At 43.2% G+C, this 14588-nt stretch overlaps 1 protein-coding gene across 3 annotated transcripts in view; it reads right to left on the bottom strand.

Annotated features, from left to right (window-relative positions):
* EML1 (EMAP like 1) overlaps nt 1-14588 on the bottom strand; it is a 146292-nt gene that overhangs the window by 42215 nt on the left and 89489 nt on the right. For all 3 annotated transcript variants that reach the window (XM_070412933.1, XM_070412923.1, XM_070412942.1), the window contains exon 3: nt 6690-6825. In XM_070412933.1, the coding sequence (XP_070269034.1) occupies nt 6690-6825 (136 nt within the window). The remainder of the gene's footprint in view (nt 1-6689; nt 6826-14588) is intronic.

The raw sequence follows: 14588 nt of genomic DNA, 5'->3' as shown, positions 1-14588 counted from the left end.
GGTCCTTCACCCCCGGCTCTCTCCCCTGAGCCCCCTCGTGACGCCCTGCAGTCCATGAGAGCCTTCGCTCAGGAGCTCTGAGACCTGCTGAGGTACAGATCTGAGACCTGATGAACGGGAGGCACTAAGATCTCTAAGCTACTGTCTAACAGGGAGCTGAGCCCGGCCAGTGTGCCTCAGTGGTTGAGTGTTGGCCGAGGAACCAGGAGGTCAAGGTTCAATTCCCAGTCAGGGCACACGCCTGGGTTACCGGCTCAATCCCCAGTAGGGGTGTGAAGGAGGCAGCCAATCAATGATTCTCTCTCATCATCGATGTTTCTCTCTCTCTCTGAAATCTATCAATCTATCTATCTATCTATCTATCTATCATCTATCTATCTATCCATCCACATTTAAAAAAAGGAGCTGAGGTTACTGGGGAGGCAGCCAGGGTTACCAAGTACAGCTAGGTGGCCCTCCCCTGGGTGGCACCTACTCAGTTTGCCTGCACTGAGGAGACTCACAGGCCCGTTCCATCTGCGTATAAGGGCGCAGAAACAAAGCGGAAGAAACGCCAGTGCCATCATCAGGGCTGGGGAAATAGCTCGGTGAGCTTCCCTAAGTTACAGAACTCACACCACACGCTGGGATGGGAAAACGCGCGGTTTGCATATACAGACGTGGGTATAATCCATGCAACTCTTTCTGCATACTGGTCCTTCACACATTTGCATTAAAATGTAAAGCTTTTATTTTTTTAACCTACCATTGTTGTACGCATAGAAGAAACAAGACATTTCCTTTTGAGAGCCAGAGCTCTTATGCATGCAAGGATTTACTAGGGCCCAGAGTGAAGGACAGAAAATAAGGTGGAAGACAAGACATTGGCAGAAACCGGGGCGGCAGAGGGAGTAATACTGTGTCCGCAGTAGGAGGCACCTCCATAGTAACCAGCGGGGTGTTCCCTCTGGACAGCAAGTGGGAAGAGTGGCCTTTATTCTGAGGGTCGCAGGAGTGCTGGCTGGTGACACAGGCGTCTTTTTAGAGGCTTTCTGGGGCAGAGGTCCACAGATGCCACCCTTTCTTCTTGTTCCTTCTGGTCTCTGCTACCTTTTCAAATAAAACACCTAAGTTCTGAAAAGATCACACACAGCTCTCCAGACTTCACACTTACATATGCATTCGATGGTTTTTGTCAACCTAATGAAATTTCTGCCAGGGAAATCGGTGAGCAGAAAAAAAGTGGCAATCTTTTTTTTTTATGATCAGATAACTCTAAGCATAATAAACTATCATTATGTCTTTCTTTTGTATGTGACTTGGAACTGAGAACTGGTTTTACAACCTTTTGCCAAATGACCCCACATTTTTTACTGTAGAAAAACTAGAAACCTGTCAGGTAGCTATTGTGCAAGACCAGAGATTCTCTGACAGTGTCACGGCAGCCGCGGCACTAACTCTGGATTAAAACGATTATCCACACAGCAAACCCTTACTAGGCACCGACCTTATCCTGGGCGCCACGCAGAGCACTGGGGAGTCAACGTGGGGCCACAGCATGGCTTTTGTCCTATAAAGTCTGAGCCCCGTGGTCGGCAAACTGCGGCTCTCGAGCCACATGCGGCTCTTTGGCCCCTTGAGTGTGGCTCTTCCTAAGCCTTAGGAGTATCCTAATTAAGTTAATAACAATGTACCTACCTATATAGTTTAACTTTAAAAAATTTGGCTCTCAAAAGAAATTTCAATAGTTGTACTGTTGATATTTGGCTCTGTTGACTAATGAGTTTGCCGATCACTGCCCTAGCCCGTTTGGCTCAGTGGACAGAGCGTCAGCCTGTAGACAGAAGGGTCCTGGGTTTGATTCCGGTCAAGGGCATGTGCTTGGGTTATGGGCTCGAATCAATAAAAACATATTAAAAAAAGAAAAAAGAAAAGAAATGCCAAGAAAAAAACCCAAAAAACAAAAAATCAAAGCCTGAGCTAAATCTGACAGACTGAGGTCACTGCTTCAAAGATTAAAAACAGCTCTTATCTCTCACTGTCTAAAGACATAATTTTATGGCAAAAATCAAGTGATTTCCTAAGAAGGCTGGTGGTCTTGCCTTAGCTGGTTTGGCTCAGTGGATAGAGCATAGGCCTGTGGACTGGAAGACCCTGGGTTTGATTCCAGTCAAGGGCACACACCTCGGTTGCAGGCTCGATCCCTGACACTGGTTGGGCTGCATGCGGGAGGCAACCAATCGATGATGTCTCACATCGATGCTTCTCTCTCTGTCTCTCCCTCTCCCTTCCACTCTCTCTAAAAAAATCAATGCAAAAATACTCTCTGGTGAGGATTAACGACAACAAGAAGGCTGGTGTTCTTGGAGAATCGACAGATCGCAAGAAGCGTGTGGGGTTTTTCTGCCACATGTAGCCAACGACCTGCGCCCAGAGAGGAGAGGGGGTCACGCCTGCTAACGGGTAGGAGCCGAGTGGTCTTCCTCTGCTCACAGGAGAATATTTCCATCTCTATTCCGCGGCCGAGAACAGACTCAGAGCATGAATTTCACGCCTACATTTCGATGCACCTCAATGATAAACATTTTAGAAATAAACATTTAAAAACAAACAAACAGCGGATTTTGTTTGTCTATTCTTTAAGTCGTGCACGGTCCGTATCTGGCTGTGGTGCATCTAAAGAAGGTGCGTTTCTAACAAGTGCGACTCCCTTTCCTGAGGACCGCCAGCTGTCTCTGGAAGCAAGCGCGTTGGCCATCCTGCCTTCCACCCCGAGCAGAGTGATTGTAAAATCATGCTCTCCTTCTGCACCTGCTTTGTTCTCTCCATCTCCCCTCTCACAGCGCCGCCCGTTGTAAAGCCCCACGTAGGAGTGGGAAGAACGAGTGATGGTCTGTGCTGAACTCGTGGAAGTGTTAGTCTATTGTCAGCTTCAGCACTCCCACCGAGCAAGGTATGACCTACAACATCTTCCCGGATTTTCTGCCTTTTTTCCTTTGACTAATGGAAACAAAGCTTTTCCCAAGGAGGCCAAATCCAGCCCCCCATCCAAGTCTTAATTGACCACACAAAGCACAACCACTGGGCCCTGGACAATTTCCAGGGGATTTTGTTCTTCAGCACTGGGCTGAGCCCCCAGGAAAGAAAACAAACAGACCCATCCACACACCACAGATGCTCCAACCCGGCTAATTTGGAGCTCCGATGACAGGAACGTTTCTACACGGTTGTAAACATATTTGAAGTCCTTGGAAGTTGTTTTAAATCCTAATATTTACAATGTCTGTCTTTGCTTTTTCTTCTTCTTTGTTTTCAAAATTCTCTCCTAATGAGAGACTATAGGAACTTTACAAACATGGAGTAACCATCAGATGCTACTGTCTGGGTTTCCAACTTCCAAATGATGGGAACGCACATCCACAGAAGCCCATAAAAGCCAGAGAAAAAACATAAGTGAATCCCTACACTCTACACAGAAACCAAGAGTCTTGGACACTCCATCTTAGAAAACTAGGTATTTCTAATTGGCAGCTAGATAATAACTTATACTTTCATTTTTTTTATTTTTTAAGCTCTGAAAAGAATGTCTTTTAAGTTCCAAGTATATAAAAGAGGCATAAATTATAAAATTATATTTTCTTCAAGAAAAAAGGAAATCTCGTTTTCTTCCCCATTAACTATTTGCTTCTTTAAAAAGTCAATCTAAAAATTAAACAACTCACTCTTAAACAACCAATGGGTCAAAGAAGACATTAGTATAGAATTTAGAAAATATCTGCAGACAAATAGAAATAAAAACAAAACATACTAAAACTTATGGGATGCGTAAAAGCAGTATTAAGAGGGAAATCTATAGCCATAAACACATACACTAAAAAGAAAAAGGATCTCAAATCAACAACCTAATTTTAAACCACAAGTAACTAGGAACAGAAAAACACAAAAGTTAGCAAAAGTAAGGAGATAAAGAGTACAGCAGAGATAAATAAAATAGAGAAGAAATACAAAAAAAAATCAGTGAAATCAATAATTTTTTTAAAAAGTTCAACAAACTTGACAAATCCTCAGCTTGACTAAGGAAGAGAAGACACAACTAAAATTAGAAATAAAAGTTGTCACAGAAAAAAGATTATAAGAGACTACTATGAACAAATATATGCCAACAAACTGATTAACCTAGAGGAAATGGATAAATTCTTCAATACATGCAACCTACTAAGACTGAATCAGAAGCAAATAAAAATTCTGAACACATCTATGATTGGACGGCCATTGAAGCAGTAATCAAAACTCTCCCAACAAACAAAAGCCCAGGGCCAGATGGCCTCACTAGAGAATTCTACCAAATATTTAAAGAGGAATTAATACCAATCCTCTTCAAACTCTTCTAAAGAACTGAGGGGGGGAGGGGGGACACACACTTCCAATTTCATCCTATGAGGGCAGCATTATTCTGATACCAAAACCAGACAAAGACACAACAAGAAAAACTACACAGACCGATATTCCTGATGAACATTGATGCAATAAGACCAAACTGAATTGAACAGTACATTAAAATACTTATATATACCATGACCAAGTGGGATTCACATTTGGAAAGCAGGGATTGGCATATGAAAAGCAATCCATGTAATACACAACATTAACAGAATGAAGGACAAATAACAAATGTTTGTCTTGATGCAGAAAAAGTACTTGACAAAATTCAACATCCTTTCATATTAAAAACACTCAACAAGCTAGAATAGAAGGAAAATACCGTAACATAGTAAAAGCAATCTATGAGCAGCCCACAGCTCATGTCATATTCAGTGGTGAAAGACTAAAAGCTTTTCTTCTGAGAACAGGACAAAGCAAGGATACCCACTGTCCCCACTGCTACTCAACATAGCACTGGAGGTCCTCCCAGTGCAATTAGACAAGAAAAACAAATAAAAGGCATCTAAATTAGAAAGGAAGACATAAAGTTACCTGTTTGCAGAGAACATAATCTTACATGTAAAGAACACTAAAGATTCCACACACAAACAATTTAAAACTAATAAACAATTTCAGCAAAGTTACAGATAGAAAAATCAACACACAAAAATCAGTTGCATGTCTATACACTAACAACAGCTAATCCAAAAAGGAAACTAAGAAAACAATCCTATTTGTTATAGCATCAAAAAGAATAAAATACTTAAGAAAAATTTAACCAAGGAGGTGAAAGACTTGTCCAAAAAAACTACATGGGAGGAGATAGAAGAGGGTAAAGGGGGGATAAACGGTGATGGAAGGAGACTTGGAGTGGTGGACACACAACTCAATACACAGATGATGAATTATAGAATTATACACCTGAAACCTATATAATTTTATTAACCAATATCACCCTTATAAATTCAATTAAAAATAAAGAAAATGACAAAACATTGCTAAAAAAATGAAAAATGATAAATGGAAGCACATCCCATATTCATGGATTGGAACTCTTACTACTGTTAAGATGTCTATCCTATCCAAAGTAATCTATAGAGTCAGTATAATCCCTATCAAAATCTCAATGGCATTTTTTTGGTAAAAACAGAAAAAAATTGTAAAATTCATAAGAAATCTCAGGGGACCCCAACTAGCCAAAATAAACTTGAAAAGGAACAAAATTAGAGGCCTCACACTTCCTGATTTCAAAACATACTGCAAAATAACAGTAATCAAACTGCTGTGGTGTCTTTATTGGCATAAAGACAGATAATACAGACCAATGGAATCGAACAGAGAGCTCAGAAATAAACCGTTGCACATACGGCCAAATGACTTTTGGCAAAGATGCCAGGACTACACAACGGGGAAAGGACAGTCTTTTCAACAAATGGTACATGGAAAATTGAATATCTACATGCAAAAGAATAAAGGTGGACTGTAACATGAAGGCTATGGTAACCTGAATTTTGCCATGTGCCAAGTGTAGGCCTGGGAACAGCATTTTCTTTTGTACCTGGGTTATACCCCCATTTTTTTTTTCAAAAGAGAATTGTAAGTAAAAAATACAAGACGGTACAGTGTAGTTTTAGCTAATAGGTTTTTCAAAGGTACTATGATTAAATTTTACAGGGACGTGAAATACGGCATAGGGAATAAATCAGTAACATTGTAATAATGATGTACGGAATCAGCTGGGTATTGGACTTACCAGGGGAACATTTTGTAAATGGTATAAATGCCTAACTGCTATGCTGTACACCTGAAACTAATATAAAATAATATAGAAATGTCAATGTAATTGAAAAAGTAAATAAATAAATAGCAAAAAATGTAATTAAATTTTAAAAAGTGGAATAATAAATCTATATGATTTCTATTATGGCAACACACCAAATATTATACTTTTATAAGCTTTAATCAGAGGAGAAATCGTAAAGTGTCATATTAGAACAGAAATACACTTTTTTAAAGATAGCCTCTTTTTAAAAATATTTTTTTATTGATTTCAGAGTGGAAGGGAGAGGGAGAGAGAGATAGAAACATCAATGATGAGAAAGAATCACTGATTAGCTGCCTCCTGCATGCCCCCTACTGGGGATCGAGCCCGCCCTTGACTGGAATCGAACCTTTAGTCTGCAGGCCCACGCTCTATACACTGAGCCAAACTAGCTAGGGCAGGAATACATATTTAAACATCTGAGATGGATTTCTTTTAGACTTCCTTTAAGTCACTTTGTGCCTACCTTTTGGTTATTGCCGGCATAGCAGTTTCTTTCCTGGTCCCGGAGGGGGACGGCAGAGAGCCACTAGGTTTCTTTGGTAACACGGTGCCGTTGTTGACGGTGGTTCTTAAAGGCAAGGTCTGCACCAGGGGTCTTGCTGTAAGACAAGCAGAAAAGGAAATCAGAACGTGCCCCTTGTCAAGGTACCTCTTTAAGATCCGTAGAAAGGCTTCGATGTTTACCAATGCGAGCAAAAATGAACAAAGGTGCAAAGGCAACTCACTCAATGGGGATTTTTACCAAGTGGTGCTGGAACACAGAACCTAGACACCACCCTCACACCTCATTCAGAAACTCACTCACAATGGACCGCAGATCTAAGTGTCAAATGCAAAGCGATAAAACTTCTAGATGAAAACATGGGAGAAATGGGACCTGGGTTTGGAGATGACTTTTTTTTTTTTTTAGATACAACACCAAAAGGCCAATCCATAAAGAAAAAATTAATAGCTTGGACTTCATTAACATTATAAAAATTTTCGCTCTGTAAAAGACATTGTGAAGAGGATAAAAAGAGAAGTCACAGCCTGGGAGAAAATATTTGCAAATCACATAGCTGATAAAGGATTTGGACACAGAATATTAAAAACACACACACACACACACACACACACACAAAAACCTCTAAAAACTCAACAGTAAGCAAACAAACAGCCCATTAAAAAAAAAAGGCAAAAGATCCGAACAGACCCCTCACCAAAGAAGATACACAGATGGCAAATAAGCATATGAAAAGATGCTCAGGATCTTTTGTCACCAGGGAAATGCAAATTAAAACAGTAATGAGCTATCTCTATACACCTATTAGGATGGCTATCCTCCAGAAAGCAGACAAAACACCAACTGCTGGGCAGGACCCAGCCACGGAATTCATGCCGTGCTGGTGGGATGCGAAAGTGCAGTCACTCTGGAAGACAGTTTGGCAGCTGCTATACATAGTCTGACCATCCAATCCAGCAATTGAGTGACACGAGGTATTTTCCCAATGATTGGAAAACTTACGTCTATATAAACCTGCATTTAATATTTATAGCAGCTTTATCCATAACTGTCAACAACCGGAAGCAACCAAGATATCCTTCCACTGGTGAGTGGACAAACTCTGGTACGTCCATACAACGGAATATGACTCGGCCAAAAGGGCAATGAACCAATCCATACGACAACAGGGATGAGCCCTATTTCTATGTTGCTAAGTGAAAGGAGCCAGTCTGAAGGCTACATACTGTAGCCTCCCAGGACAGTCTATAAAAGGCAAAACTATAGGGACCAAGGCCGGGTCAGAGGTTGCCAGAGTTTAGCGGTGATAGCGGTGGTGGCAGTGAGGGGAGGGGTTGACCAGGCGCAGCATCGGAGACTTTTTAGGGTGGTCAAACTCTTCTGAACACTACTGTGGTGGTGGAATGTGACACTATGCATTTGTCAAAGCCTAGAGTGAACTTGAATGTATGCAAATAAAGTCAATTAGGAGATGGGGGGACCTCAGGATGGGATGCAGATTGTGACAAAAGAATCTAACTTACTACAAAGATATGCTCTAGCCCAGCCGTGGGCAAACTACGGCCCGCGGGCCGGATCCGGCCCCTTTGAAATGAATAAAATTAAAAAAAAAAAAAAAGACTGTACCCTTTTATGTAATGATGTTTACTTTGAATTTATATTAGTTCACACAAACACTCCATCCATGCTTTTGTTCCGGCCCTCCGGTCCAGTTTAAGAACCCATTGTGGCCCTCGAGTCAAAAAGTTTGCCTACCCCTGCTCTAGCCTCATGGATGGGAGTGGAGAGGAAAGGTGCTGACAAGTAATCCTGGAATCGAGGGGAGGAGGTAAGATTACAGAAGGAACTGCACGGAGCCCTGTATTCTACTTAGTAAAGTTGCTTCCCATGGGGGCACAATCCTGAAACCACTATACATAAATACTAGATTGAACAGCTGAGCGAATGCATGGAGGATGGGTGGAGCCAGGCTTCTCGCTGTCGGAGAGGGTGGTAAAGACCAGCAGGGGGCAGGCTGGAAGGAACAGGTGGTGATGGGGCCTAGGAGGAGACGTCGGATGAAGCCACGTCTAGCTGGACAGAGCTACAAACACAAAATCGGAGACACGTGTGTGTACACAGGCTAGTGCAAACACATGGCTTTTCCAGCTCTGTCTGCTGAGAGCCTAAAGCAGGGACACCCAGTGCCCAAACCTTGGTTTCTAATATCATTCTACAGTGAAAGGAACAGGGCCCCCTGGGGAAATACCTGCATCTAGGGCAGTGATGGCGAACCTTTTGAGCTCGGCGTGTCAGCATTTTGAAAAACCCTAACTTAACTCTGGTGCCGTGTCACATATAGAAATTTTTTGATATTTGCAATCATAGTAAAACAAAGATTTATATTTTTGATATTTATTTTATATATTTAAATGCCATTTAACAAAGAAAAATCAACCAAAAAAATGAGTTCTCGTGTCACCTCTGACACGCGTGTCATAGGTTCGCCATCACTGGTCTAGGGCCAGGGCAGGAACATACCACATGAGCCTGGAGCATCTTATAGTGCCAGAGAGTAAGGAAGTTCTCACAAAACAACAAAACCCCAAAACTCTGTATTGATGACGGGACGGTGAGTCAAAGGGAGGCGGGAGCCAACAGAAAGCCCCCGACGGCCAAAGCTGGAACAATTTGAGCAACAAAATAAATTAAGCTGCATTGGATTGTAGCCCCAAGTTTAAAATAAATGCCACGAGTCCACACTGATGCACATAAGTGACTGAGTGAATGACAGAAGGAGGAGAAGAGATAAACGCCCCACGTGGTCATCCCGTGTCTTGGCCTGGCTATCGGACTGGAGGCTCCCGGAAGTGGCAGCTGTGACGACACCCCACCCAGAGGTATTCGACATGTATTTGTGGCCCCGGCTGCATAACAAAATCCCTGCTTCAGAGGAAAGGCATTATGTTGCCACTTCTGAGTCACTCCCTCGTTTTGTGCCTTTGGGCCCAGTGGGCCTAGCACACCTGACGGGCAGTGTGACCGCAGGCAAGACCCCCGGGCCCATTTTCCTAACCCATCAAGTAGAGGCTTCAGTCTGCAAGCGCTCCAAGGGCGTCCCCTCCCGCTCTGAGGCCTATGATCCTGACTCATGTGAGAACGGGCTCTGAAAAGCAACACCTTGGTGGGTTCTCTTTGACTTGCCAACCCACAGGAAGTGAAAGGAGAAGAGTCCGAGGCGGAAGTGGACAGGCCCAGGGGGTGGGGAGAGGTGAGGAGAACGGGGAGCTGGAGACCCAGGCACAGGTGTGGCACTGGGGCCAGCAGTGACTTGGCATACATGCAACAGAAGGTCCCCACATACTACCTGGAGTGAAACTCCTGCACACCACCCACAGGGTGCTGACGGGACTCTCTGGCTGTGAGGTATTCCGAATGTCAGGTCTAAAACGTGCACACGGAAGCCTGAAAGGAGCATGTTTCTCATCTTTCTAAGTGGTCGACTGGAGGAACCAGACTTCAAAAAGTACTATCCATGAGAATATATTTTCAAAACTACAGTTGATGCAAGTATGGAAATTCGAGTGTAGCTGGTCAAATCTACCAATGTCTATTGTGACATTGATACTAAGTTATAATCTAAGATCAAGACTGACATGAACAACTCAATGTGCAACATTTGATAAGTAAAACTTCCCACTAGGCCTAAAAATAAATTCAATTATGCAAAGCATGACTATGTGTGTGATTACATGTGAAATCCACAGTTTAGCTTTAGCATATCTGGCAAGTGTGGACCTAGAATTCCCAATTACCTTTTTAAAAATTTAAAATATGTCTATATTTGGAATTGGAGAAGGCTACCTGCTTTTGCTAAATTGTAAGCCAAAGTAGATAACTGATTAAGTGCTGGGGACGATTCCTGTCACCAATACCCAGGGAAACTGCAGATGCTTCTAATTCTACCTTTGATCCAGTAACCCTACTTCCAGGAATCTACCCTAACGATGTGCTGGAATAATACAACATGGCATATGTACAATTATTTTTAAATTATTTGTAAAACAAAGGACCGCCAATAGGGACTGGCATCAACCATGGCTCATCCCCACAGTGGAGTACTATGCAGCGATGTAAAAGGAAAGAGGTATTTTTCTTTCTACTTTTATATACATGTGAACATTTTCATAAAACAAAGTTCAAAAACAATCTTTCTTGGTCTCTGAAAAAGTGACTATACCTACTAACCCTTTTCTATAAATCACTAAAGCATTCCTACCTAAACTGGGGAGGGAGTGAGAAAACAGAAGGAACTGTGGTGTGCTCTGCGCAATAGAAAGCAGAAGTTACTTTCCCTAATAATGGATGGGTAAGGCAAGAGAAAAGGAGAAAGCACAGTCGACGGGAGAGAGGGGAAAAACTGCGCTGTAATTGTGGTTAACCAGGATAAAGAACTAAGTTCATGATTCTTTAATTTAACTCACTGCAAATTTGCTAGTTGTCTCTATCTAATAAGATTTGTGAAGGGACCATAACATAGTCTTTCACACAATTATGTGCTGAATAGGATCTACTGTACTTGGGATACTTTGCCAATCAAATCAGACCTTGAGAAAAGAGCCCTCGTTCCCAGTCATATAGTTATGCATTTCTTAAAGATTTGACTTGATTTGCATAATGCGAATCTGAATAACATTGCTAAGAGGTGAGCACAGCAAAGCGGCATGGGTGGCGGAAAGAACCCCCTCATGCGTCCAGTGGCCCTGGGGTCCAGACCCAGGTCCCCCCTCACTAGCTGTGTAGCCTGGGGCAGATTATTCCGTCCTGGAGGCTGCTGCCTCCTCCGTGAAATGGGCATGTTAATACCTCCCTCAAAGGATTGTGGGAGGTGAAATGAACTGGTAGACCCAATATCTACTGCAAAGCCCAGCCCCTAGCGGCTGAGTGGTAGCTACGGTGACATTTTAAACATCAGGAGAAGTGTCCGCAGCGGAGGCTACACAGTTAAAGATCACCAGCACCGCCAGCAGGGGTGTTTGGTTATATTTATTAAGTCTCTGATCATCAATGAGCCTATTGATAAAAAAGTCTGCAAAGGTACATGAAAGTTTTACAAAAGGCAAGCTGTCCAATCGCAGCCAAATTAAAATGAGCAACAGGAGCTACTGGCTGGTTAATGTCAACAAAGCCCACGACCCAGATGCTGGGGCAACAACCATATTGCAACCCACATTTTACATGTGGAACCCCATGACGCTCTCCTGGCGCTGACAGGGAAGTTAGCCGAGCACGTGTACAATGGATCCGTTACTCATTTAACAAATTCGTGAAGCACATGAGCCAACTCCAGCCCTGGAAGTCAGCGGAGAGCCTGCTGCTTGCCTCAGAGCAGCGAAGGTCAGATTCGGTGAGAACGGAGTCACTTTTAAACATAAATGTCTTTTGCTTATGAAGGACTATGCACCAAAGAACATTCAGAAGCCAACTAAAGTAGAAATGTAAAACATCATACTCCTACCACTGAGGGGAAAACCCGATAAATAACTGTTGGTATGGTTCTTTCAAATGTTTGCATAGATTTGGTCTATGTAGTTGGAATATACAGTCTATACAGTTTGATATCCTGCTTTTGACTCCTAATATAATACATAATACATGAGCATTTTGCTGTTGTTTCCAATCAGATATTTTTAAAGATACACAGCGTCCAATCAGGAGGTGCCACAGTTTTCTGGCCATGCCCTGCGCTTGCTTCCCCCTATTGTTTCCCATCCAATTCCCCTTGTGCATAATGCCACAATGAACCCCTTTATTCACCAAGCGTTTTCTGTATTTACACTCACAATAGCAGCAGATAAAGGGGTCAGTTCATGTCATTCTACCAGCAGTGAGTGCAGCCCCACTGCAACCACAACGCTGAGAAAACATGAATACTAGCGAGAGTTTTAGAACACATGCCCCGATTGATTCTCTCTTCTCCGCTCTATGGTAAGCCAAGTTCAGCAAATCTTCCGTCTGCACGTGGATCCAATGTGGACAAAGCTAACTTTGCAGGCAGACATTCTCTACAGTAAAGACACAGGCGAGGCAACCAGTTCTTAATATTAAAAAAATACATAAAAGGAAAAAGAGATAGCACGGCGTGGGGGGCTTGGCTGAGTTTGGCTATGAGCCAGTATCGCTGGGCTAAGAAGAGTTGGGGAATGAGTGCCGGAGGCCATTCTAAGGCAGGAGAATATTGTAAAAAGGACGAGTAGCCCGAGACACACTCCCTCCACTTAAACTAGGTCCACAGGCACTTGTGGGGGTGGCCGCAGTCTTCCGTCTCAGGAAGCCTCACACTTGATCTGAGTGAATATTTAAAAGTTAGAATGCCACGTGTCCAGGCTGGTTCAGGCCTGTATTAGGATGGCCAGCCAGAGTGAAGTGATAATAATGTGGCCTTTTAGAAACCAAAGGAGGTTTGTCTAAAACCCATCTTCTCTAAAAGATGCCCCAACCAAACCAGGGCTGCGGAGTACCAGCTTTCCAGGCAGGGGGTGCGCGTGTGGGCCAACGTGGCCCTCGGAAGCAACAGCACCCAGAGCTGGTGAAGGACACCTCCTCCCAGCTCCAGTGTCCTGTGTGGAGGGAGCAGCAGGTGAGCCGGGAGAACCACTCCTCCCTCAGGGCTCCACCCGGCACCGGCCTCTGGGTCTTTCTCCGTTTCTGGACGTGACCTTCTGGCTGTTCTGCTTTGATTTCCTTTCACTTATAAAAAGGATGTTATAAGAAACACCAGCTCTAACCATGAAAAAAGTGATTTCTCCTAGGAGTTTTATAAAAATCAAACTTCACTCTTTTTTTTAAATCCTCACAGGAGGATATTTCTTCCATTGATTTTTAGAGAGAGTGGACAGGAGGGAAGGAGGAAGGGAGGGAGGAAGGGAGAGAGGGGGGATATAACCTACAACTCAGGTATGTGCCCTTGACTGGGAATCAAACCTGAGATCCTTTGGGCACAGGCTGACACTCCAACTACTGAACCCCACCACCAGCCAGGGCGAACTTTACTGTGAATCAAGAAAAGGTAACTCCTGGACAACCTTCTCTTATTATCTCCCCCCCCCCCCCCCTAATTTTCTAAAAATAAAGACATTGCACAAGTCTGGAGTTTTACATGAAGCAACTACTTCGAATGTACCCTTTAAGATACAGTAGTCATCACAATTATTTTTGGAAAGCTGAGTAGGTCAAGAATACCTAAAATAACCTGGTTTCTATTTAAAACGCCAGATTGCTTTGGCATTTAGTAGAAGAGAAAGATTACTTGAAAGAATTATTCAAAATGCAGACGTTGCTAACGTGTGTATCTCATAGGAGCTGGCAGTGACGACCCCAAAGCACAAAGAAATAGACTTCCTTCCACAGGAATGTGAACACAGCCAAGTCCTGGAGGAACAGCTCGCACCCGCGGGAGACAGGCCCCTCCTGACTCCAGGAAAGCATGGGAACTGTCAATCACCTGTCAAATCCAACTGAAATAAGAAAGTCCATTTTAAAGGGACATTACAGCCCGGCTGGTGTGGCTCCGTGGTTGGGCATCTATATCTATGAACCAGGAGGTCAGGGTTTGATTCCTGGTCAGGGCACGTGCCCGGGTTGCCGGACTCGATCCCCAGTGTAGGGTGCGCAGGTGGAGTCGATCAATGATTCTAATCATTGATGTTTTATCTCTCTCTCTCTCTCCCTTCCTCTCTGAAGACAATAAAAAAAAATAAAAATAAAAGAAAGGGACATTACAGGCCACAATCTCAAATGTCCTAACCCAGTGGTTCTCAACCTTCTGGCCCTTTAAATACAGTTCCTCATGTTGTGACCCAACCATAAAATTATTTTCGT

This window comes from Myotis yumanensis, unplaced genomic scaffold (assembly GCF_028538775.1).
Source record: "Myotis yumanensis isolate MYYU_CA2020_CCGP unplaced genomic scaffold, mMyoYum1.0.hap1 SCAF_1, whole genome shotgun sequence".
Taxonomy (NCBI): domain Eukaryota; kingdom Metazoa; phylum Chordata; class Mammalia; order Chiroptera; family Vespertilionidae; genus Myotis; species Myotis yumanensis.
The sequence above is the reverse complement of the archived record's forward strand: the minus strand, read 5'-3'. Positions and strand labels throughout refer to the sequence as shown.